Source organism: Protopterus annectens, chromosome 3.part1 (genome assembly GCF_019279795.1).
Source record: "Protopterus annectens isolate FY-2018-M chromosome 3.part1, PAN1.0, whole genome shotgun sequence".
Taxonomy (NCBI): Eukaryota; Metazoa; Chordata; order Ceratodontiformes; family Protopteridae; genus Protopterus; species Protopterus annectens.
Genome location: NC_056732.1, coordinates 123,375,476 through 123,400,373, shown reverse-complemented (window position 1 = coordinate 123,400,373; position 24,898 = coordinate 123,375,476). Strand labels below are relative to the sequence as shown.

General features: G+C 42.9%; 1 protein-coding gene across 1 annotated transcript in view; it reads right to left on the bottom strand.

Annotated features, from left to right (window-relative positions):
- CNOT10 (CCR4-NOT transcription complex subunit 10) overlaps positions 1-24,898 on the bottom strand; it is a 2,007,836-nt gene that overhangs the window by 97,076 nt on the left and 1,885,862 nt on the right. Inside the window, exon 19 of the mRNA XM_044066643.1 lies at positions 23,331-23,406. Coding sequence (XP_043922578.1) covers positions 23,331-23,406 — 76 coding nt within the window. The remainder of the gene's footprint in view (positions 1-23,330; positions 23,407-24,898) is intronic.

Here is a 24,898-nt window from a genome sequence, read left to right as displayed (position 1 = left end):
AGTTGGCAGGACATATCATACCCATGGCAAGTGAAGCACACATTGGTTTGCTCATATGACAGTTTCTTTGTTTGACATTACCTTAGCTTATGCTATATGTCATGACATTAAGATGCTTCTGATGTGCAACAACTGCTCTATGCATTTAGTAGACAATTTCATGAAATGTTTGTTGTCCTACACTCTGGGGACCTCTGTATTGTTTGAGTTGTTGTCACAGGTCACACCTTGCCAAACATGGACTGCAACCTGCAGAGTGGTACAGATGGTGGCCATACCTCTCACCTCTACATATTTCTGCAGAATGTCCTACTGTTTGCCACATATTTTATCTCCATTTGTCATAATATTGTAGTTTTCTGGCAAAATGCTGGAAAATCATGAAAGACTAACATTAGAGATTAATGACGGACATTGTCATGTGACAAGTCATACCCTTTGGAAAATGCATTCAAATGCACAATCTTTTCTGGTTTCTACTTTCCATGTGTCACAGCAATATGTGAAGGTTATGCTCAATGTTTAGCCTTTGACCCACTTTTCTGTACGGCTTTAACCAGACGTCGTTCTGTGAGGGGTTGAGAGGTATGCTGGTGGCTGTAACACAGTTAGACTGCTGTAAGGGGATATACATACAAACACACCCACGTATGAATGACCTGTCCTTGTTGACAGTGGAACTTCTACCTGCCTAGTTTTACATATGATAGTGCTAAATATATAACACAAGCACCACAGTGCTACCACAGGTTTGCAGTGTCTGCCACTACTATTCAGGTGGGTAACATTTGCAGGGGCTGTTAGGATTGCCAATGCGGGGTTAACAGGCCCTTAACATGGTAAAGCCATCTCAATCAAACACACACACACACACACACACACACACACACACACACACACACACACACACACACACACACACACACACACACACACACACACCTGCATGGGGGCATGCATTGAAACACACATCCACACGGAGTTAACACTCTTCAGATTAGAACACCTACCTATCTTACGTACAATACAGATTGACATGACTATTGCACATGCCACAGTGCCTTCGTGTCATAAAATGTGTAACTGTGTGTCTAAGGTGGATGACATCTGTAGGGGCCCTCAGCAGGTTGGTGATAGGGGAGTTAACAGGCTGGAATAGACACAAAATGGTATAACCATCGCATACACACAGGCAAGAAAGCCACAGGGGATATGCATACAGAAACACATACACTCATACAGTTGGCAATACTCAGATTAGAAACCCTAACTATCTTCTTGTATGTACTATAGTGCTACATATATATCGCATGTGCCATGGGCATTATATGCCGGGGACATAACTCAAAACCTCTTACAGCAATTAATCTTGGGAATGATTTTATGAATGGTAGGAGGAAACCCCTCAAAATAGGGACACCTCACATATTGCTCTTAGAAACCTAGACAAACAATAGGGTAACAGATTTTGCATCAGCATGATGTATCAGAAGGGTATGACGTCTGAAGCTGACATGCCGATCACTATTTGTGATGTCAACTCTCATGGATTTGCCACTGATGTGACATAAAACCCCATTGTTATGATACACAGACCACATATATGTTGTAAACATCTGGGCAATCTGTACAGATGAGTGGTATGGCCTGTAGACATTAAAATTGTGCATCTAAGGTGGATGACATCAACAGGCCCTTTAAAGTAATACCATGGAGAGGGGGCTCAACAGGCTTTAAAATGGTATAACCAACACACACGACAGCCACAGGGGAAATGGTTCACACACGAGCACACACACATATACAGTACTACAGTTGGCTGTATTGAGATTCAAACCCCTACATACCTAGTAGTATGTACTATAATGCTACCTACTTATCGCATGCGCCATGGAGATTTCTATATGTAGAAAGTGTCCAACAGTGGATCTAAGGTGAATGACATGAACAGGCCCTGTAAGGTAATGCAATGGGGGCGTCAACAGGGTGGTACGGGCCTCAAAATGGTATAACCAACACACATACACAAAGGATATGCTTCACACACACACACACACATATCACAGTTGCCAGTAATGAGGTTAGAACCCTTACCTATTTTTCTGTACTATAGTGCTACGTCATTGCGTGCGTCACAGAAATTATATACCTACAGACTGTCCAACATTGTTTCTAAGGTGAATGACATCAGCAGGTCTTGTAAAGTAGGCCAATGGGAGGTTTACTGGGTGGAAAAGGCCTCAAAATTCTTTAAATAGAAACACACACACACACTCACACACACACACCATTGTTAGTGCTGAGTTTAGAAGCCTTACTTATCTAGTTGTATGTACTATAGGGCTACTTACTTATCGCGTGTGCCATGAAGCTTATATGGGTGAAGGGTGTCCAAAGGTGCTTTTAAGGTGAATTACATCAGCAGGCCGTGCAAAGTATGGCAATGGGAGGTTTACTGGGTGGAAAAGGCTTCCAAATGCTTTAACCTAGAAACACACACACACACACACACACACACACACACACACACACACACACACACACACACACACACACACACACGGCAGGTGATGTGAGATTACAACCCCTACCTCACTACTATTACACAATGGAGCTCACCTTCATACTGGCACGTGCCACTGGTTATAACTGGTGTGCAAATGTCTGCATCAGGATATCACTCTATGCCTTTCAGGGTGTCTTTCTCTCTCTCTCTCTATGCCCCTCTCTCTCTGTCTCTCCCTCCCCATGTCTCTGCCTGTATATAGCCGATATATTTGTATATGTTACCTATACATATGTAGGTTTATCACACTCAACAGATGCAGCTATATCAAATATGTGCCACCTCCAGATAGCTGAGGGTAATCCTGTCTGATGGGGGTGGGGAGAGACAGTTAAGGTGTACATAGCTGTCTGTATGCAAAGACATATATGGACAACACAGTTGTATAGTCAGATGTGGGTTTAGACATGGGCTGTAATTCTCTAAGTGTAGGAGCGTGCCCAGAATTACCTTCAATAGTAAGAGTTGGACTCCATTCCAGAGCTAGCTGTACTCCGGTCCAGGATTGTGTGTGCTACAGCCGACTGGCTGATGAACCTGGGTAAACAGTCCGGCACCTCAGTGATATACTAGCTGGGGATCTCCTGGCTGAGTGCTATCCTTTTTAACTGAGTCATATCCTGGTGTGGGTACAGAGTGCACTGGATTGAGAAGAGTTTTCCATAACATGTGTGGTATATTATACATAGCACTGTGATTTCTTGGTATGTCAGTGGCAGATCAGTATAGAGTAATGTGAAGGAGCACTGACAGACATTTGTTTACTGACCTCATACACTGCAGGGAACTATGTTACAGCACAAATTGTTCTAGTGTGCACATTCTATGTTTATCTGGCCAGTGGTTCCCCTTCCACTTACATGTGTCCCTTTGTCCTTCTGTAGTCCAGTCACAGCCTTTGTCCACAGTTACTGTTATGTATTTGTAGTTATGGTGCGAGTGGGGTAGACATCATCACACACAGGGTTACAGACTTGACACCTCTGACTGTACTTGTTTAACAGGTTGTCCATCATTGTGCCCCATAAGACATCTGGACAGCCCCATATATAACAGTCAAACACAGGCCCAGACATGGTGGCAGGCTCTTAATATTGCTCATCCAAATGTAGACAGTTGGTAGAATAGTTTTGTATTAGCTTGCATTTACTTATGGGTATGACATCTGCATCTCAACTGTCATTGATGTTTTCACATCAACCTTTACTGGTTTGCAAATAGTTTGGCAGGCAAATGTAAAGTTATGACAAACAGAACAGATATACGAGGCATACGTATGGACATTCTGTGACACCCTGTCATTCCAGGGGTATGGATGGGGCCCACTGACTTGTTGCCAGTACTGACACAGTAATGTGGCAGCCTTTACATCTTGGCAGTAGACTGACTTGTCACAACCTGCTGTTCTATTAGGCACTGTGTAGGTTACTCCGAGCTGTGTACTGTCCATATGTGTGGCCCCCTATCCCTCCATTGTCCAGATTTCTTGCAGTAACAAATATTGACTTCTGCACAGTGTGTACAACACCTACCATTGGTGTAGCTGACATGCAAAACAGCTGGCACGGCTAGTCTCAAACCATGGACCCTGACAACCAGAGTACTGTACTTAGACCACTAAGCCACAACAGCCACCAGTAAATGCTGGATAATTCCTGAAACTAACCACAAACATACATACTACATTGACCCCTGCATATTGTAGAAATGGAACAAGTTATCAAGATGATAGTGACAGTCCTAGGAATGTGTGGTCTGCTGCTATTATCTTACAAACATAAATGTCACTGCAGTTCTTTGTGAACATGGGTGTGTTGAGGGGAGGGGGCATACCTCTCAACTGTACACATCTTCACAGACTGTCCAGATGTTTGAGTCATATTTTGGATCCATTTTTTATAAAATTGTGGTTGCATGCTAAATAATAGTGACATCGTTAAAGACTGAAGTTAGAAAGTAATGACAGACATTTGAGTTTTAGACTTCTTGCTCTTCAGAGAATTCATGCTACTGCAACACCTGTTATTCTATCAACTTTCTAAGAGCAATATTTAAGACTTGTCCCTGTCTTTGGGCCTTTGACCCACATTTCTTTATGGCTTTGTACAGATTTCTTGGTGTAAGAGGTTTAGAGCTATGTATGGGACTCAAACACTGACGTCCATGCATTTGTCCTTTGGCCCCACTGTTTGCAAGTCCCTCACATAGTGCAGTGGATTTTGCTGGCTTAGGGCCTACTGCATATTGTGGGGCAGCCAGTATTTGGATGAGAGTTCCTGCTGCCCACATAGCTATCCTTTGTCTGCTGCTATCCTGGTAACCCACTCCAGTCTCACGCAGCAATACCATACATATACTACCACAGTCTACTACCCCATTCATTTATTGTTAATAAGAGTGATTTACCTTGCACCAGCAGCAGTTCAGAAGACAGTGCTTCAGGGCTGACTGCGTTGGATGCAGGCAGTACACAGCATATACACACAGTAAGGTATAGGTAGTGTGATGTGGCTGGCATCCATTTTACTGTGAGGTGAGTGAGGTGTCAGTCCCTTGGTCCTTAGGGTGTCAGTGTATGTGGTATGCGTTGCCTCTTTGCCAAGGCCAGGACATACTGGCCACACCTACATCTGCCTACAGGGACAGGCTCAGGGGTTTCCTCCTCCAAGTCCCCCTGTGCCTGTGGGGACCTTGACAATGGTGGGGGGCTGTGTCCCCTTCCCTGTGATGTTCCTACTGCAACTACTTCTGCAGGATCATATTACGTAGCATGGCAGATACTACTGACAGGTGTGCACATGTGGCTGGTGAGTACCGCAGGGCTCCACCAGACATGTCAAGGCAGCGAAACCATGATTTGAGCAGGTCAAACACATGCTCTACGATGTTCCTAGTTTATGCATGTGCTTCATTATGGCATTCTTCAATTGGTGTGTGTGTGCATTTCTGATGGGTGTCAACATCCACAGTTCCAGTGCATAACCAGCATTCCCCACTAGAGGCCCATACAGGATGTCCCCCCTGGCAAATGCCTGGTACAGCTCTGATGCGTGGCAGATATGGGTGTCGTGATAACTGTCAGGGCTGCCAGCACACACATTGATGAAAATGCCCTGGGCATTGCACATGACCTGGCAGTTGATGGAGTGGCACCCCTTGTCGTTGAGGTAGACTCTACCCTCCTCACTGGGTGGTGCTTTGATGTGCACGAGTGCAGTCTATGGAACCCAGTACTTCTGAGTAGTGTGTTACACAATGGAAGAGATGCATATTGCTGGTCCTCTCCTCAGGGGTGTTGGGAAAATAAATGTGCTCACTGGCATGTGTTACCATGACATTCAGGAAATGGTGGAGTACCCTGGATGCGGATGCCTGTGAGATCCCCATGATGTCCCTAGTAGGTCTTTGGAAAGTACCTGTAGCTAATATTCTTAAGGCTACACATACCTTTGTTCCCACTGGGATGGGTTCCCCTCTGTTGGCTCTGGGTTGAGGTGTGGCCAGCATAGCTTGGTGAGTTGCTGTAGTATGTCCCTGTCCACCCTGTAGCGACTATCGTCAGCTCATATAACCCCTGAAACATTACCTTGAGCCTGAACCCTCTTCTCCTCCTCAGTCTGAGCCTATTGTCAGCATCATCCTCATCATGACCTCAGTCTGTAGTGAATACAGATGTAGCAGAGCAGTAGCAGCCCCTATCATTTTGTCTGTTAAAATTCCCAAGTGTGTACTCCAACGGTGCAGAGTACGTTGGAAAAATCAGATTGAAGGGTGCATGCATACTTTACACTGGTGTGCTGCAGATGCAGCCTGTGTGATTGGCTGACTATGAAACATTCCACCTGCCAGCTATATTATTAAGGGTTTTGAATGGACCAGTGTCAGTGGAACAATGCTTATCAGTCGTTTATGCTTCATTGGCTTTCCCAGGCTACCCCCCCTTTACATTTTCTCCACTTCTAAGCCCCACAGCGCTCCGAGCAAACCCATGCAGCTAGTGTAAACATTGCTGAGCAGAAAGGACCCTTCCCTGTACACGAGCATGCTTAGCTTTTCTTCAACCAGATAAGCACAGTTTAGCAGACTCAGACACACATCCCTGGTTAGCTGTGCTTAGCTAAGTGCAAACAGGAGCTACTGAGCTCCAATGTGCTTACACAAACCATGACACACTCCCTTTTCATGTCAGCTGTCTCTTCTGCCTACATTAATATGGTTATAGCCCTTACACAGTTAGTACCTGTGGACATGGTGGCTCATTTTGTTATTAAATAAACTTAGCTCATTTACATACACCTAACTGCGTATATCCTAGATAGTGCACTACACCAGAGTCTATGTCCTTAGCAACCACTATAACCTGCCATTGTATGAGTCTGCCTACTGGCCAGTATAATGAGAAACTTCAATATAGCTTTGCATCTCATATTTTGCTATTTTAATTTTTATTTTACAAACTAGTATGTTTGCATATCACTGCGCACCTTGTAAACATTACATATGTGTTAAAAAAACATTTCATTTTTCATTAATTGCATCACTTTTAAATGTCACTGGCCATAGTTTTGGCCATTGGCATGCCTACTGCACCTAATACATGCTTTTATTTGAGTTGGCACAGCCCCTTTTTTATTTTTACATTCCGGTAAACAGTTAGTAACTGTGTACATTTTTCCTGCAGACGCGGCACCTACATGGATGCCCGTCTGCTTCCTGGATTGCAAAACTACCTCATTTGCATGTTTTTCACTAGCACATGAGGCAATTTGCATTACGTGACCACCTCCATGTCTGAACAGTGCTGGGAGGCTTGTGCACATCCCCAGCCTTGTTTCCTGGATTGCTAGGCAGACATGATCTGTGTCCAAGCTTCAACACCATTCCTACACTGAGAATAGCTTTGTGTAGGCTTTACTGAATTACCCCTAAAATGTAGCACGACTTTCTTAGCAAGCTATGAAGTAAAGTTTTCTCAGTTCTTTTTAATGTAATGGGGATATTAATATAAACAGGTGCCTTTTTTTTCTTTTTCTCCCTTCTTTCTTTTTCATTGTTCAGTTTTAAGAAACGTAGGCACTGCAATGTGGAGTAAAAAAAGGGAGAGAGGAAAGGTCTGGTTAAAAGAGCATGAGAAAAGAAAAACTGGTGTGCTTTTTCGCATGCGTGCATAGGAGAAATGACTGGGTTAACCCTAGGATTTATTCAGTCGCAAGCTTACTACAAAACATATAACTGGAAAATTAATACTCCATATTATAAGGCTTTTTTCTGGTAAACAAGGCATCCTTAGCAGTTTGTGTCTGGTTTCCAGAAGACAATCGGATAAAGAAACCTTGCTTGGAGATAGGGTTGCCACCTTCCTTCACGGCTAAAACCGGAGCAAAGCCATGCCCCTCGCGTCACCAGTAACCCCGCCCACCCCAACCCCCTCTCCCGCCAACATACCTCCTATTTTGTGATGTCACGACAGCATCACTCAATGGGAACGCCCTCTTTTTTCGTTCCCGCTGCCTGCTTTTGGCTGATTTACTATGCGTTTCTGTAAAAAAAGCATAGTAAATCAGCCGATTTACAAACTCCAATAGTCTGTTTCCTTTTTGAAACAGAATACCGGAGTTTGTACAGTGTTTTCCGGACTACCGGAGAATCAGTTTGATTTCCTGATAGTCTGGAAAAAAACGGAGGGGTGGCAAGCCTACTTGGAGAAAATGTTTACTGAAAGAATTCAAGTGTTATCTTAGCTGGGACAGCTATTAAGATAAGACAAAACCAGATAGCACTTAATAACAGCACAGGCTATATAATGCATTTTAGCATGAATTGCCTTTCTTTTTGGTTGTCTCTAGCCTGTGGGTGTGGCTATCAATTTAGAATGTTTGTTCTTATTATGTACACAGTTTTGTGTTATTATTAAGTTAATTTAGGGGGTTATTGGGTGTGTGCATTTTTGTTTTAGGGTTTTCAATAAAAAAAATCTGCAAGATGTGACATAGGGTCAAATGGAGAAGACAATAAATAATTGTATAAAAGATTAACCTGCCAAATGGTGCATGTATGTAACACAAAAGCTGTAACAAGACATTTAACAAAAACTGTTACATGTAAATGGCAGAAATACTAATCTCTCAAGAATACAATTCTTTCTATAATGTCTTTAAACATTAATGGTCTCACAGATAAATACAAAAAAAGGGTAGTGGGCTATATTAAAAAATAACTGCAAACAGTTATGCTCCAGGAGACACATTTGGAAAGAACCGAACATGTGAATTTGATAAAGAAAGGTTTTTAGGATGGTTATTCAACAGACTACCTGAGGAACATGTGAATTTGATAAAGAAAGGTTTTTAGGATGGTTATTCAACAGACTACCTGAGGCAAAGGAAGAGAAGAGTATTTATATTAATTGCAAGAGCAGCTCCAATAGTAATAGAAGAAAATATAAAAGATAATGGCATCTGTAGTACTAAGGGGCTACTGGCAAGTGAGAACAACTACACTGGCATGTATTTGCATTCCACCAAAAACTGCTATAATGGAGCTTAAGAAGATTCTGGGAGAAATAATCAGCATTCAGCAAGGAATATTACTTACAGGTGGGACTGGAATTTGATTTTTAACAGTGATGACGTGCCTGGCGGACCCAGAAGAGAAATGAAACAAAGGAGGGTAAATTTCTAAAGAAATTTATGAAATTATTTGTCATGGAAGATGTGAATTCAGTACTAGGAGTTCAAACTGAATTTACATATTATTCCCCAAGATACAAAAACTGGACTAGATTAGACAGAATAAGAAGTTATGTACCTACCATAACGTTCCATGTTAGTTGTCTACTCTCGCCTTCTTTCTTGCTGGATGGGTTCGGAGCCGATCCTCGGCTCTGACTCGGCACTTGCTAAGCTCGAATTTTCCAGGTCGAGGCAACCCTATATCCCATGATGCAAGGCGTGACTACCCCAGATCTCGTTTGGTAGCTATAGAAAAAACCCTGCCAGCAACCTTCTTCCCAGAAAGGAAGAAGAGGAACTAATGTGGAAAGAAACCAAGAAAGGTAACCACTAGATACTAGTGACACTTCCTACTGGGGCCCATAGAAGGAATGGATCGTACCCAGAGAAGAGTACAACTTCAAGGTCTGTCCAGGCTAGGGGGAAGGAGGGAGGGACACAAGAAAGAAGGCGAGAGAAGACAACTAACATGGAACGTTATAGTAGGTACATAACTTCTTAATGTTAAGTTGTCAAACTCACCTTCATTCTTGCTGGATGGGACCGCGTCCCTAGCACCTCTATCCTGGGTGGCTCAATGGAACAGACTCTTGAGAACTGTGGAACCAAACCTAGCCCTGTCTCTGGAGGCCAAGTCCAATTTGTAATGAGAGACAAAGGTGTGAGGAGTGGCCCAAGAGGCTGCCGCACAAATGGTGTCAATAGGTAGCCTATCCTGAAAAGCTGTAGAAGTGGATAGGCGTCTGGTAGAATGTGCGTTTGGTTTCGAGGGCAGTTGCTTGCCCCTAAGGAGATAAACATGAGAAATTGTAGAAGACAGCCATCTGGATAAGGTCACCTTGGAGACCGGCAGACCCTTCCTGTTTTCTGCATAAGAAAGAAACAGTTGATCAGATTTTCTGAATTGTTTAGTTCTGTCCAAGTAATATCGGAGTTGGCGATGGACATCCAAACAGTGAAGTTTCTGTTCCGCTTTGTCAGAATAATTAGGGAAAAAAACTGGCAAATCAATAGATTGGTTAATATTCGTCTGGGAGGCAACCTTGGCAAAAAAGATGGATTAGCTCTTAAAGATACTCTATCTTTGTGGAAAACCAAGTATGGGGGACGGACACAGAGAGCATGAAGTTCAGACACCCTCCTGGCTGAAGTAACAGCAACCACAAAAATTGTCTTCCAGGAAAGAAATTTTAATGAGCATGTAGCAGCCGGTTCAAAGGGGGGTAGAATCAAGGATGCCAGCATTAAATTCAGGTCCCATTGCGGAGGGGGATCTTTGATTGGAGGTTTCAGGAGAAAGATCCCTCTAAGAAAGGCTTTGGAAAGCTTGTGAGACATTATGTTTTGATCCGCTAAGCCAACATGAAAATTTGAGATTGCTGCCAGCTGGACCTTAACTGTAGAGGAAGAAGAACCCGACTGAAAAATCTCAGCTAGGAAGTCCAAGACTGACTGCACTGGAGCAGTGCAGTCAGTCTTGGACTGACTGACTGCACTGGAGCAGTGAAGGGATCTATGTCCCTAGACTTTGCCCAGAAGAAAAAACGCTGCCATTTGCTAGCATAAATCCTTCTGGTAGAGGACTTTAGAGAAGCTACTATGATATCTCGCACAGGATTAGAAATCATAGGGAGCCTGGCTAAGGAAGGAAGTGGAGCAACCAAGCAGTGAGGTTGAGAGAATGAATGGCCTGGTGCAGATGACCCGAATGGTGGGTCAGAAGACCTGGAACTGGATCCAGATGCCAAGGCTGAACCAAGAGATGACGATGTAGGGACGGAAACCAAATATGTCGAGGCCAGTAAGGGGCAATGAGAATCAACTTGGCTCTCAATACGGTAGCTTTCTGAATCACTTGAGGTGTCAGCGGGAATGGAGGAAAATAGAGGAAAGGCATAAAGAAGTCCCCGGGGCCAATCCTGGGTTAGAGCGTCTCTGGGGGGATGGTCTGGTAGTGGAAAGAGGGAGAAGAAGTCTGGGCATTTGCTGTTTTGGGGTGTAGCAAAAAGGTCGCAGGAAGGGACACCCCACTTCTGAAATATCTCGTCCACTACTGATTGTTTGAGAGACCACTCGTGTGGCATGAGAATAGCTCTGCTCAGTCTGTCCGCTAAGAGGTTGGATTTCCCGGGGATATGCGTTGCTATCAGAAACCGATGAGAGGAGATTGCCCATTGCCAAAGTCTGAGAGCTTCTCGACACAGTGGATAGGACCTGGTCCCGCCCTGTTTGTTGATATACCAGACTACGGACATGTTGTCCGTTTGAACTGCAATAGTCCCTAAAGGAAGAAAGTCGCTGAGGGCTTGCAACATTAAAAGCACTGCTCTCATCTCTAGGACATTTATGTGCAGATGGTATTCTATGGGTTGCCAAGTCTCATGGACCATCCTGCCCTGATAATGCCCCCCCCCCACCTGATCAGAGAGGCATCCGATGTGACTGTGGCAACCGGGACTGGGGGAACAAATAGTCGGCCCTGATGGAGTTGCGGAGAAGACATCCACCAGGTTAGGTGACTCTTGCATGATTGCGTCACGAAGATCTCATGGCGCATGGGGAGCTGCTGGAAGGACCACTGGGTGAACAACATCCACTGCAGAAGACGCATGTGGAAGCGAGCTAAAGGAAGCAGTACGATGGCCGCAGCCATAAGACCTAGCACCTTCAGTACAAATCTGGCCCTGATCTTTTTGCTGAGTAATATGATCTGAACATACTTTTGGATGTCCAGAATTCTTTGGTTTGTGAGTCTTGCTGACATCCCGACAGTGTCTAATTCTGCGCCTATAAAGGTAATAGATTGGCAAGGCGACAGTGAAGATTTTTCGAAGTTTATAGAAATCCCCAATTGGTCGCAGGTGTGAAGAGTGTAGTCTCTGGCCTTGAGAAGTTGATGCCTGGTGGTGGCTGAGAGGAGCCAGTCGTCTAGATACGGAAACACCTGGAATCCTTGACGTCTCAGGTGAGCCGTGACCACTGCCATACATTTGGTAAACACTCTGGGGGCTGTAGTGAGACCAAAGGGCAGGCTCTGAATTGAAAATGACTGGTCCCCAGCCGAAAGCGGAGAAACCTTCTGGAGCACCTGTGAATTTTTATATGATAGTACGCATCCTGAAGGTCTATCGAGCACATCCAGTTGTCCTTGCCCAAAAAGGGTAGAATGGACTGAAGCGTGACCATCCGGAACCTTGCCTTTTTGACAAACTTGTTTAGTTTGCTGAGGTCTAAAATTGGTCTCCAATCTCCGCCTTTTGGGAACCAAAAAGAATCTTGAGTAGATTCCGGATCCTACTTGGTCTGCTGGCACTAGTTGGATGGTTCTTTTTGCTAGGAGCTTTGATATCTCCAGTTTTGCCAACTCCCTTAGACCAGGTGAAACGTCTGGGAGGGATTGATGAGGAACAGGATATCTCACGAAAGGGATATTGTAACCCTCGGATATGATCGACTGTACCCATTTGTCTTGAGAAAGGGAACGCCAGGCTGTTGGGTACAGTGACAATCTTCCCCCGACTGCCTCCAAGGGTGGACAGTCGGGCAACACCTCAGGGATGCTGGAAGGGTTTATCAGAGAGGCTCTCTGCTACCCTGATTCTGCGGACCCTCTGCCCCTAGGGCGGCGTCTATTGTTATTACCCCCTCTGCCTCTGGGGGTAAACTGACCACGTGCGTCCGACGTGACTCCCTGAGATTTGCGGAACCACATTTTCCCTCCCTTCTGACCTTTGGGATAGGGTCTTGAAGGGGTGGAGAAATGGACTCCTACGGCAGAAAGAGTCTTGCCGTCTTGCTCACACCTCAAACTTAAAGGACACCACAAACCAGCGAAACACAAGGCTCCCGAGTCAAGGAAAGAACTGCTCCCAAATGAAACCTTAACGCAAAGATTTTATTTTCATATACAAACAGCGTTTTCGCTACTCTCAATAGGTAGCTTCATCACTTGCTATTACACTGACTTTAAACTTGTTACTTTAAGTAGTAATTGATTTATGTAAAAAATATGTGGAGGCAGAGCCTTACTTGCAAGTGGGCGTAGTATTTAAAAAGCGCCGTTTTTGCGCTTTCTTGTTACCTCTGATGAAGCTACCTTTTGTCTTGCTCACACCTGGTCAATGTGTCCTTCACCTGAGGTCCGAACAAAGCCGAACCATCGAAGGGAGTATTAGTGGAGGACGCCTTAAAGGGGTCTGCGAAATTACAAAGCCGCATCCAGGACTGACGCCTAAGTGCCACTCCTGTGCCTGTGGCTCTACTCGCCCCATCAGCTGCATAAGAAATGAGCCGCATAGAGGAGTTAGTTATAGAATTTAGGATTCCGAGCTGTGAGGCAATCTTTTCTTGAGCCCCAGCAGCTGACGGATCCTGAACTACCTCACCTAGTTCCTTGAGAATATCTCTCTGAAGCCGGGTAAAGTGACAGAGCTAGTTCAGCGAGCGCATAGCGAAGGTCGCTGAAGAAAACATCCGCTTACCGTACCTATCCATGGTCCTAGAGTCCTTGCTAGGAGGATGGACAGGTACAGAAGGATGGCAAAGTTACTTCTTGGTGGCAGCTGCCACCACCATGGCATCAACAGGGACACCCATGGTGAGAAACTGTTTGTCTGAGGGGGCCGTGATGAATTTAGAAGGCCTCCTGGGGACTGGTTCCACAAAATCCGGGGCCGCCCACGCCTTTCGAGCCACCACTTCCATGAGCGGGTTGAAAGGTGGAGACACCCAGGAGGTGGAGGGTCGAGATCCAAAAGCCTCCAGGTATACCGACTCATCCTCGGAGGGGTTAATGGAAGGCCAGTTCCCCCTCTGCTTAAGGAGTTCCAGGATGACTGAAAATGAGACATCCTCAGAGGGGGACCGTGGGGAACCCTCCGACTCATCTAAGTCGGTATCTGATGTCGTAGACTCGGGGGAGTCAGTGTGCTTCCTCTTGCACATCCTCTTACATGGGGGTTCTCCCGAAGGATCAGGAGAAACCTCGGAAGAGGAAGTTCTTCCCAATGGCGAAACCTGGGGCGATGGATCTCTAGGTCCGGGAGCAAGAGAATGGGAAGAGACATCGACAGGCACCGAAGAGGGAGGAGCTAATGGAATTGACCATTGACTCAGCTCCGGGGCTAGAACACTCCTCATCACCTCAAAGGCTCCCCTTCCAGGGAGGCCAGAAGACTCCTGCTCCGAAGAAACAGGAATCCCCGGTCCCGCCGAAAGAGAAGGCTCCGAGGCCGATGTCGGTGCCGAGCTCACCAATGCCGAAGCTCCAAGAGAGAGAGCGGGGTTGGACAAGGGTCCGATGCCACTAGCCCCCTCGGAGCCGACAAGGGAGACCCGATGACCGGATCCCTCCAAGGAAGGTCTCATGGCGGAGATCGGAGTCGAAGACGACGGAGCCGACAGGGGAAGTATCGGCTCCGGCGCACCCACGGTCAACGTTCCGAGAAGCTCCGGCTCCGATCTCTGAAGGAGAGTCGGAGGAGGAATTTCAGGGGGATGAGGGATAGCGGTCATCTGCTGAGACGGGCTATGGAGCATCTGGACCAGTGCCTGTGATTTCAGCAGTCTACTTACCACCCTCTCCAAGTCATGGTCTGACAGCCTGGAAGACCTTGAAGATCGGCTCCGATGGCTCCGCTCCAAAAGCAGAGGAGATCCCGGAGCCGAGTGAATCGACTCCAGGGAAGGGGACCGAGATCTCTTCTTGGAAGGAGCCATCGGAGCCGAAAACCCTTCGGTTCCAGTTGGAGCCGACACCTTATTGGCACCAGTCCTGGTCAAAGATACGTCGGCTCCGGCCGGAGCCGACATCAGTGCAAGCGTATCGGAGCCAGCCTGCACCGACAGCACCACCTCAGAGATAGAAAGATCGGCTCCAGCCGGAGCCGATCTCGACTCCGAAGGAGCCGGAGCCACAGCCGAAGGCTTAGGAACCACAGCCTGGGCTTTAGATGGCTTAGAGGGCTTTCCCGACCCAGTCTTGGTCGGGGAGCCTTCTGGCTTCAACAAGCCACGTAGGATTAATTTGTTCCTACGTTCCTGCAGGACTCTCTGGCTGAAGGAGTGACCAATAGCACAGGAGTCCTGCAGGTGTAGAGGCCCCAGGCAGTACACACAAGAAGTGTGACCGTCTGTCAGAGACATTTTCTGACAGCACGAGTCACACTTCTTGAAGCCTGAGACCTTTACTTCTTTGGACATGGTATGCCCACCCAAAAAACACACACACACACCAGTCACACAATTAGTTTAAAAAGGGAAAAAACTGAATAACACACCCACACTTCCTGACAGAAAAATAATGGAAGGGAGGCTTAAGGCCTAAGGGTGGAAAAAAAACTATCCCTATACAAGGAGAAAGGTTATATAGGGTAAGATAGGTAGGTATTAGTTAACTATAACTATTAAGGGAAAGAAATAGGAAAAATGAAAATTTTTCTGACTGACTTTAGTATAATACTACTAAGACTTTACCTGAGCTGGTAAAAGGAGACCTCTTCGTGAAGCGGCAAACGAGATCTGGGGTAGTCACGCCTTGCATCATGGGATATAGGGTTGCCTCGAGCTGGTAAAATTAGCTCTCGAGCTTAGCAAGTACCGAGTCGGAATTGAGGATCGGCTCCGAACCCATCCAGCAAGAATGAAGGCGAGTTTGACAACTTAACATTTTATATTTCACAGGGACATGTACATTTAACAGAAGGTCTTGATGCACACCCAATAACTATTTTCACATCATGCATCAATAATAACTTTACACAGGGTAATGAAATAAAAAATGAGAGACTGTCTTTTTCCCACCTACTTGTTGAAAAGAGCAATTTAAAGAAGGGGCAGTGGAAATTATTCAGGAGATATTAGAGAAGATAAACATTTCTTATGAAAATATAGCTAGGGAGAGGGACAAAATTAAAGTGCAATTTAAAAACAGGGTGGAAATGAAAGGAAGATCTAGTTAAGAATTAACAAGAATTACTTAGAGGGACTGACAAATATCAAAGTACTGCAAAATAGGGGGAATCTCACAGAATTAGCAGAGGAGCAACTGCAGAATGCTACAGAGCAAATAAGTGATTACCTCGAAAATATGCATGAGTTTAAAAAGATTGCTGTTAAGTGACTGATTTTTTATAATAACTACAGAGCGCAAAAACTTTTAGCACAAAGACTCAGGCAGTAGAAAGTAGAAAGGGCTGTCACCAAGCTTAGAGAGCCTATACCAAGGAAGATAACAAGGGATCCTGTAGAAGTATTAGAAATATTTCAGAAATTCTATGAAAGTCTATACAAAGCACAGAAATATGGAAATCAAGAAAAGGTACAAATGGAAATGTTTACGGAAGAGAGAGCATTAAGAGAGAGAATTAGGGAACATCTATATGCCATAAGCAAAGAGAATGAGACCAATGCCCTAGCCAAACATGTGATTTATAATGATACCACACATAAATTTAAGTTCATGGTTTTAGAACGGATACATACCACCACAAGGCTAGGAAACATAAGTAACTTTACTGAAAAAGAAGAGAACAAATGGATAATCAGACTACAAGCTGATATTAGACATGGTCTCAATGATAGAGTTTCTTCAAAACCCTTTTTGAAAGATAGACCATTGAGACATTAACAACACTGTTCTTTCCATACAGTTCTTCACTTGCATACACTAGTTTCTCTCATTTAAGTATACATATTGCACTTAATTCATACTGATTTTCACCACATACTCTCACATACACATTCTTGCGATTCTCACATACATATATAAGCATATACACACTTTTTTATATACATTTTTACATTCACTTTTATATTTACATTCACATACATTTCCATCATATATTAAATTTACTTCATACGTCCACATATATATTCATATATACTTATATATATATATATATATATATATATATGTATTTTTTATGTATTATATATATATATATATATATATATATATATATATATTATACATATTTTTATACATACTTATTCACATATATATATATATATATATATATATACACACTTTCACACACTTATATATTTATACATAATATCGAGATATAGATTGAGTCACATATAAGTATACAGATATGGATATGTATATATATGTATTTTTTACATTTTCATATTTATATGTTTATGTATTTTTATATTTTTATGTTTCTATATGAATTTTTTATGTATGTCTGTTTGCGTATAGGTACATCATGTGTATGAATATATTATATTATTATTTTTAGAAACTCACAGTAGACTGCCAGTTTTATTAGACAATTCTATCAGTCAACAACTGTCTTTATAAAGATCTCTCTAAAGACAAGGAAATTAAATGCTGAAAATTAGAATTAATTAGAATTAATTAGCTAATTAACATTCAGAGATTTCATTAGCTTAAGAAAGAGTTAAGTAGAGATATAAGGGAGTTTTTTACTTTTTATTTTCATTAAAGTCTGAAGAAGCGCCCTGTGAGGCGTGAAAGCGCTTACTTTCTACAAATAAAGGATACATCAGCTTTTTAAGTTGGCTTCGATTGTCGTGGTGTGCTTCTAATCTCTTTTTTCTAATGTTTACGGAAGAATTAAATATGGTAAGGTTAAAGGCAGAGGAGGCTCAATTACTATTAGTTAAGATAGGAGGAAATGAGAGAAAAATGGTGATATATAACCAATCTACGGAAAAGTGTCCAGGAATAGATAAGTTTTCCTGTGAAAGTTTGGAAGCTAGGAAGGAAAAAAGTGATAAAGATCTGGAAGGTTTTATTTAACAGTATAAGAGGAGAAGTACTGACATCTTAGAAGAAAGCGGTAGTAGCTGTAATACCTAAAGAGGGTAAAAATTCATCAGATCCAGCTTCATACATTTCAATACTAAATCAGAATTATAAAGTGTTTATGTCTAGAATGGCTAAAAGAATGGCAAAAGTGATTCCAAAATTGACAGATACGGAATTAATGTGATTTTGTGGAGGGGAGGTAGACATCTGACAACATTAACAGAACAGTCATGATCCGGAGGGAAGCAGAATATAAGAAAATACCACCATTACTGGTAGGTCTTGATGCAGAGAAAACATACGAGTAAGCTAAGACCTTATGAGCACAGCATTGGAAGCAGCTGCATTCTCTGATAAAATTATAAGGCCGATTAGGAGGATATATGAGGGAACGCAGGAGAAAATTAGAGTAGGTGGGGTTCTCTCTGATCATCTCTGCTTGAGCAGAGGAACCAGGCAGGAGTGTCCTCTTTCCTCTTTGTTATTTGCATTATATTTAGAACCATCGGCAAAGAAAATAAGGGACTCAGAAAGTCAGACAAGCTGGCTCTGTTTGCAGATGACATTATTTTATACCTAACAAAACCAGAAAGGGAGAGTTTCAGCCCTTTTCAGGATACAAAATTAATGAAGCTAAAACAAAAGCAACCACTGTAAATTATGTACCCACATACAAATTGGTTCAGCAATATCCATACTTATGGGGACATGATGAAATGAAGTATTTAGCAGTACGGATTAAAAATGATACTGGTGTGACAGCTACGGATATGTGGGAAGAGACTAAACAAACGTTAATACAAAAACTGAGAAAATGGAAGCTCTGTTATATGGATATCGATAGTAAGCTACAAGCAGTTAAAATGCTTTTAGTCTTGTACACAGGTCAGGGATATTTTTATCAACTAGAGAAGCTGTGGATAGTAATTAATAAACAGCTGAAGGATTTTATCTAGTATGGGAAGACGGCAAGAGTCATGTGGGATAAGCTTATTCTTCCAGTACAACAGGAAGCTTGGTATGGGTATTTTAGAGCAACACAGTTAAGGCTCCTACACATAGCACAAACAGAAAACTATAATTCAAAATGGAAAGGGATGATGATGAAACAGGGGGGAAGCTCAAGTAACAGGGAGATACTCGGGATTTTGAATGCAGACCTTTAAGGAGAACAATAATAATGATGCAGAATATTATATTCATAAAGCAGCAGAAGGTATTCAAAGAACTAAGCCAATATGGGAATGGAGAAAGGGGATTATGTCGATAGGGATGACTGCAATTTAGGATACAGACAACAGGCAAGAGGGAGTGGGAATATGTTGGAGAAAATTGGCAAAGGAACCAAGTCATCGGGAGCAAATAACTAAAGAGGCAAAGGTAATAGAATGGAAGACGCCAAGAACTTTTTTGGACTGCAGGTTAGAGATTGCCTTCCATGTCAAGGATTGACATCAGAGTATAGGCAAAGAGACAGAAATGGGAGGGGGTCCTAAAGGAAAGACCAGCACCGGTACTAGAACAGAGGTTGCCGTTAAGAAAGGAATAATTAGTAGAACATATAAAATATTGCATGATAACTATAAGAATCAATCAAAGGAGGTTAGGAAGGATTGGGAAGAGAGTATTTGGATAAGCAATTTATAAAGCAACAATGGGGGGATATGGATGTATGTCTCCCAAATATGCAACAAAATCTAAAAGATTTAGGATCTTTGCCTGAAATGTTTAAATAAGTATTTTTATACCCCAAGCAGGCTCCAAAGAATTTTTCTTCAGGTAGACAGCAAATGTTAGAGGTGTGACGGGGATGAAAGAGGTAACTGGGAACATGTTTTCTGGGAGTATAATGAGTTGACAGACTTAAAGATTCCCTGCAGCCTACACTGTCAGAGATGCTGGGTGAGCAAACTGGAGTAACTAGGGAAATTAATTTTTTTGAGCTACGATACAGAATCGCAAATTGCCTAAACAAAGTAAGACCTTCCTGAGTCTAATTATGATTGATGCCAAAAAAGCAATTACTACAAAATGGAAATCAAAGTCTAAACCAACTTTATTATAAGTAACGAAGATAGTGTCAGAGAGGAAACAGCTGGACCTGGGACTGTTGGAAAAGGGTAGGAGCAAATTACATAGGAAAAAATGGGAAATGTGGGATTAATACATGCAGAGGAGGAATGAGGTTTTAACGAAGACAGGCTTTGAATGATTTATGTAATGTTTGACTGCCAATGACTGGATACATTCAAAGTGATGTACAGTGTTTGCAGCTACAGTTGTGTTGGCACGGTTTGTAAGGCATAATGTTTGCAACTGAGATTGTGTTGTTATGGTTTACATGAAAATTTAATAAACTAAAAATAAAAAACAAAATCCCTTCCCCATCTGGGCAGGAAGCATGGCCTGAATGGTGACCTGAACCAAGACAGAATGCCAAACCACTGGGAAATGAGAGAGCTGTTCCTGAGGAGGTTGAGGAATGCCTGAAATTGATGAAGGGCTTTCCTAACCACAAAGTATACCTGACAGATAATGGACAGGACCAAAGAGTCTAAAGTTATCTGAAGCCAATTTGGAAGAGACAGGGACAGATGGAGGGACAAGGGAAACTGGCCAAGGGCAGGAGGAAGCAAACTGTCAAATAGTACCCTGCTTATCCTGAAAGCAAGTTTTTGGGAGACAGAAGTCTGAGTAGACTTAGCAGGAGGCACACACCTAGAACCCTTCTTGCCCTTGATAGAAGGGTGAGATTGCCTACAAACAAAAGCACACATAGAGGGATAATTCCTCTGAAATATGGGAATAGGAGAAATATGCCTCACCTCCCGTAAGGCCTTTGTCCTGGACAGACTTCTAAAAATTTGGCCTTGATGTCATCAAGCACAGCCTGAAGAAGAAGCCAAGAATAATGTCTCATAACGGATCCAAATGCAGCAGCCCTGGAAGAGGCATCAGCTACATCACAGCTGCAGTTGACTGAGTGGTGGGGAACCTGAAAAGTACAGCCCAGTAGAGAAAGGGATGAAGCCTTCTCTTCAGAGGCAGGAAGGTCAGTAACCACCTTGGAAACTTGAGAAAGGAGGGCCAAAACATACTTGGCCATATGAGTCTGGTAGCTGATGGCCATAAAAAGGAAAAAGTAGCAGCAGTGTAAACTTGTTTGCCCATCTTCTCCATAGCTCTATTATCCTTATCAGAAGGCAACAGCTTGATAGATGGCAATAATATGGAGGGCTTATCAGAGGAGACTGACACTATAGAAGGTTTCAGCAGAAGGGTATTTGTAAAGAAATTTTCACTCCTCATGCACTTTACAGAATCTATCTGACTACTTAGATACAGGGGGGCTGACAGACAGAGGCTATAGATGTTGCACAGAAAGTATCCAAAAATGGAGCCAGAACAGGAGGAACAGCAGATGGCTTAGGAGACTCCATCTGTAGGAGCTCATAATATTTTTTTTCGACTCTCGGAGACTTGAGAACAATCCCACTTAAAGTAATCATATGTGCAATGATATCTGAAAAGAAGAGTACCTCCAAGGGAGAATCTGGACTTGTAGAAGTTTCCTCCTCCGAACCATATTCCAAACAGGAAGGGATTTGGGAGGAGTAAGCCAAATATTCTTCCCGAGTCCAGGTCCTCATCAGAGGAAACCAATTCCTTGGGCCTCTTGAGTGGAGTGGAAGACCAGGGAGAAGTAGGCACAGAGACCCCTTAAGGAGTCTTCAAAGCTATTAAAGCATTAGATAAATCCCAAGTGAAATCCTGCCATTCATGCTGGGGCTCTTTAACAACAGGGGAAATGTGCTTTGTTTTTAGCTTCATTTTCTGCTCAAAGTCCACATGAAATACCCTTGGAGGGTCAGACCCCTGATGAGATTCAGTGATAGTCATAGGAATCTCCTCCTGAACCAAAATCTGGGGAGTCCCTGGAGGTCCTTTGGAAATAATCCACCAAGGTTCCCCCTCCATATCAGGTAGAGACAATCAAGAAGCCTCTGAGGAAGTGCAAGAAACAGAAACCATGCCAGTCTCTAACAGGGGCTGTAGCAGAGGAATCCAAAGCAACTAACGCATGGTCTGTTGGGCTTTCACCAGCCTTGAGACAGACATCCATGGAAGGCTGGACAGCAGGCAGATCAGTCCTTTTTTGGCCTTCTTCTTGGCAGATGGCTTGTTCTTGGGTCCGGAGGATTCTGCCATAGCAACTTGAGCCAACAACTTAAGACATTGGTTCTCTAGGTCTATGGACATGGGGGAGAGACTGCTACATAGGGTCTTAGGCACAAATGCCTGACAGATAGAGCACTGCATATGACCATGGGAAGATCCTAAATAGAAGAGACACAGGTCGTGATGGTCTTTATGGGGAATCTGTCTCGCACACTGACATCTTCCCTTTCTGGATGACATAAACACGATAACCACACCAAATAAGACAAAGAGAAGAAACCCCAATAGGGCACTTATCAAAACATGGCTTGGCAACCAGTATAGCAGAATGGCGTTCAGACAGTCATTCAACAATGGTTTTTGGACTAGTGACAAAGAAGTTCTAAGTGTGTGCGTCTATACGTCACCTTTATCCCCTGTGCCATGTATGGGAAGCATACATGTGACGACACTAAGTACTAAAGGCTTTGCTATACTGGCTGGACATTGGGCTAGCCTTGGCAGGAGATCCCTTAGGAAAAGAATACTGCAACAGTGATATGGAAGGACATCATATACAAATGCATGTATACTCATGCGCACACACACACACACACACACACACACACACACACACACACACACACACTTGAAAGGCAGTCTGGAGGAGCAACAATTAATCTATAGCAAGCATATGGTAGGGTATGGGGGGAAACCACAATTCTCCTGAAAACCCATGCAGACAATGAACAGGAGAAAACTCTACCAGGAATCAAACTGATTAACCTAGATCTATGAGGCACTATATTAACTCCTGCACTACTTTTACGTTCCATAAAAGAACAATAATACAATGAAATACTGCCATTTGGGAATTTCATCCTAATCCAACTTTGGACAAATAAAAAGGTGGTAAACAGAATATTCTTGCTTGCAGCCTATTGGACTACTGAACATCTTTATCAACCTAAATATAACAAGGGGGGGGGCATAAAGTACAAACAAATCAACCTAGGTAAGGTCAATAGCTACTGAAAAAATAGCCTTAGAAATGAAAGCATGAAGCAACATTTTTCATCAAACGCAGTTAACTGATTACCATTCTGCAGTTCCAGATAAACAGCAAGTAAAATCGCCTCTGGTGGGATCTCCTTTGGGTGAACCATTGCTGCAGCCTGATTAAAAAGACAGAGAGAGAGAGATCAAGTATTATATCAATTTCACACAAATACTGTAAACAGATTTCTTCATAAAAAGTTAATACTATAAACACTATCAACAAATCCTGTAGGTAAAAGTCCCAAACATAACACATCATGTTTCTAATAATCAAATGTCTCTTGCTGCTACTTACAGTGCATAAGTAACTTAACTGGGTACTCACTCCAGTTTGTCAACATGATTAATACAGAGGTAGTTCCAACTTTGAAACTCTCAGCAGACTAAAGCCAAGTTAGCAGACACTTTTAATAAGGCACCATTTTTTTTGCAGCACAGTTTGGCAGGCCAGTTCAAATACAAATGACAAATGAAGTTATGTGTGTGTTCAATAATGAGGTAACTCTCTTTGACAAGTGTTTGGTTACACCATCTTCACCAATTAAAAAATAAATAACCAAATAATGTTATTTATTTATTTATTCTACTTTACATTTGTTTACCAGGAATGTTCGGCTGGGCCAGAGGCCCATTTTCAGTGAAAGCCCATGGACAAAAGCTCCAAATAGTAAGAAAAATAACTAAAACTAACAAGTTTAACAATAGTTGCAAATAATTAAAGTTACAAAGGTTTGAAAAGAAATCATATTTAACAATAATAGGAAAATTGCAAACATTTTCACAGACACACACATAAAATACGAGAAACTATTAGAATATAAGATCAGGTAAGCATGATATGCAGCCAGGTATAAAAAGAACATACGATTGTTTGAGAGGAAGGAAGTCAGGTTGTTGTTGTTGTGTCTTTCGGTTTTTCCCGGTTAGGGGTCGCCACAGCAGAACTCCGGTCCGCTAATGATTGGCAGTAGATTTTTACATGCCGGGTTGCCGGCCCTGATGCACAACCTTCAACTAAGGTATGCCCATTCACGCATGTCTCAACACAGAAGACGCTCTAGCTGAGAATCGAACAGGACGTCTTACTGTGAGGCGACAACACTACCGCAACACCACCACCGCAGTTACAGAGGAAGGAAGTCAGGCATATAATGAAAATACTAGTGGTTGAGAGGAAAGTAGTCACATGAGATATAGTACTAGTGGAAAGAGAGAGTAATAATTTATATGTTTAGTGCAATAGGAGGTAGATAGAAGTTACTTAGTAACAACGGTTTAGGAGTGAGACTGAGTAGTCTTAGGTAGTAAGTTTTAGAAAGAGACTGAGTAGTATTAGGTAGTAGGTTTTAGAAAGAGGGGAGGGTTTGCAAGGATATTGTCAGTCTGGTTTTGTACAAGAGCAAAGCCATTTGTTGCTAAGGTGCTCCCTTAATAGATGTTTGAAGTTTGAGGTGTTGGTAGTATTTAGCATTGTTAGTGGTAAGGGAGTTCCATAATGTGGAAACTTGGTTTGAGTAAAAGAAATCACCATGGTTATTATTGGATTTGGTTATTTTTATTAGGCTTTTGCTGGAGGACATTGGGGATTGAGTGCAGGAATAGAACTGA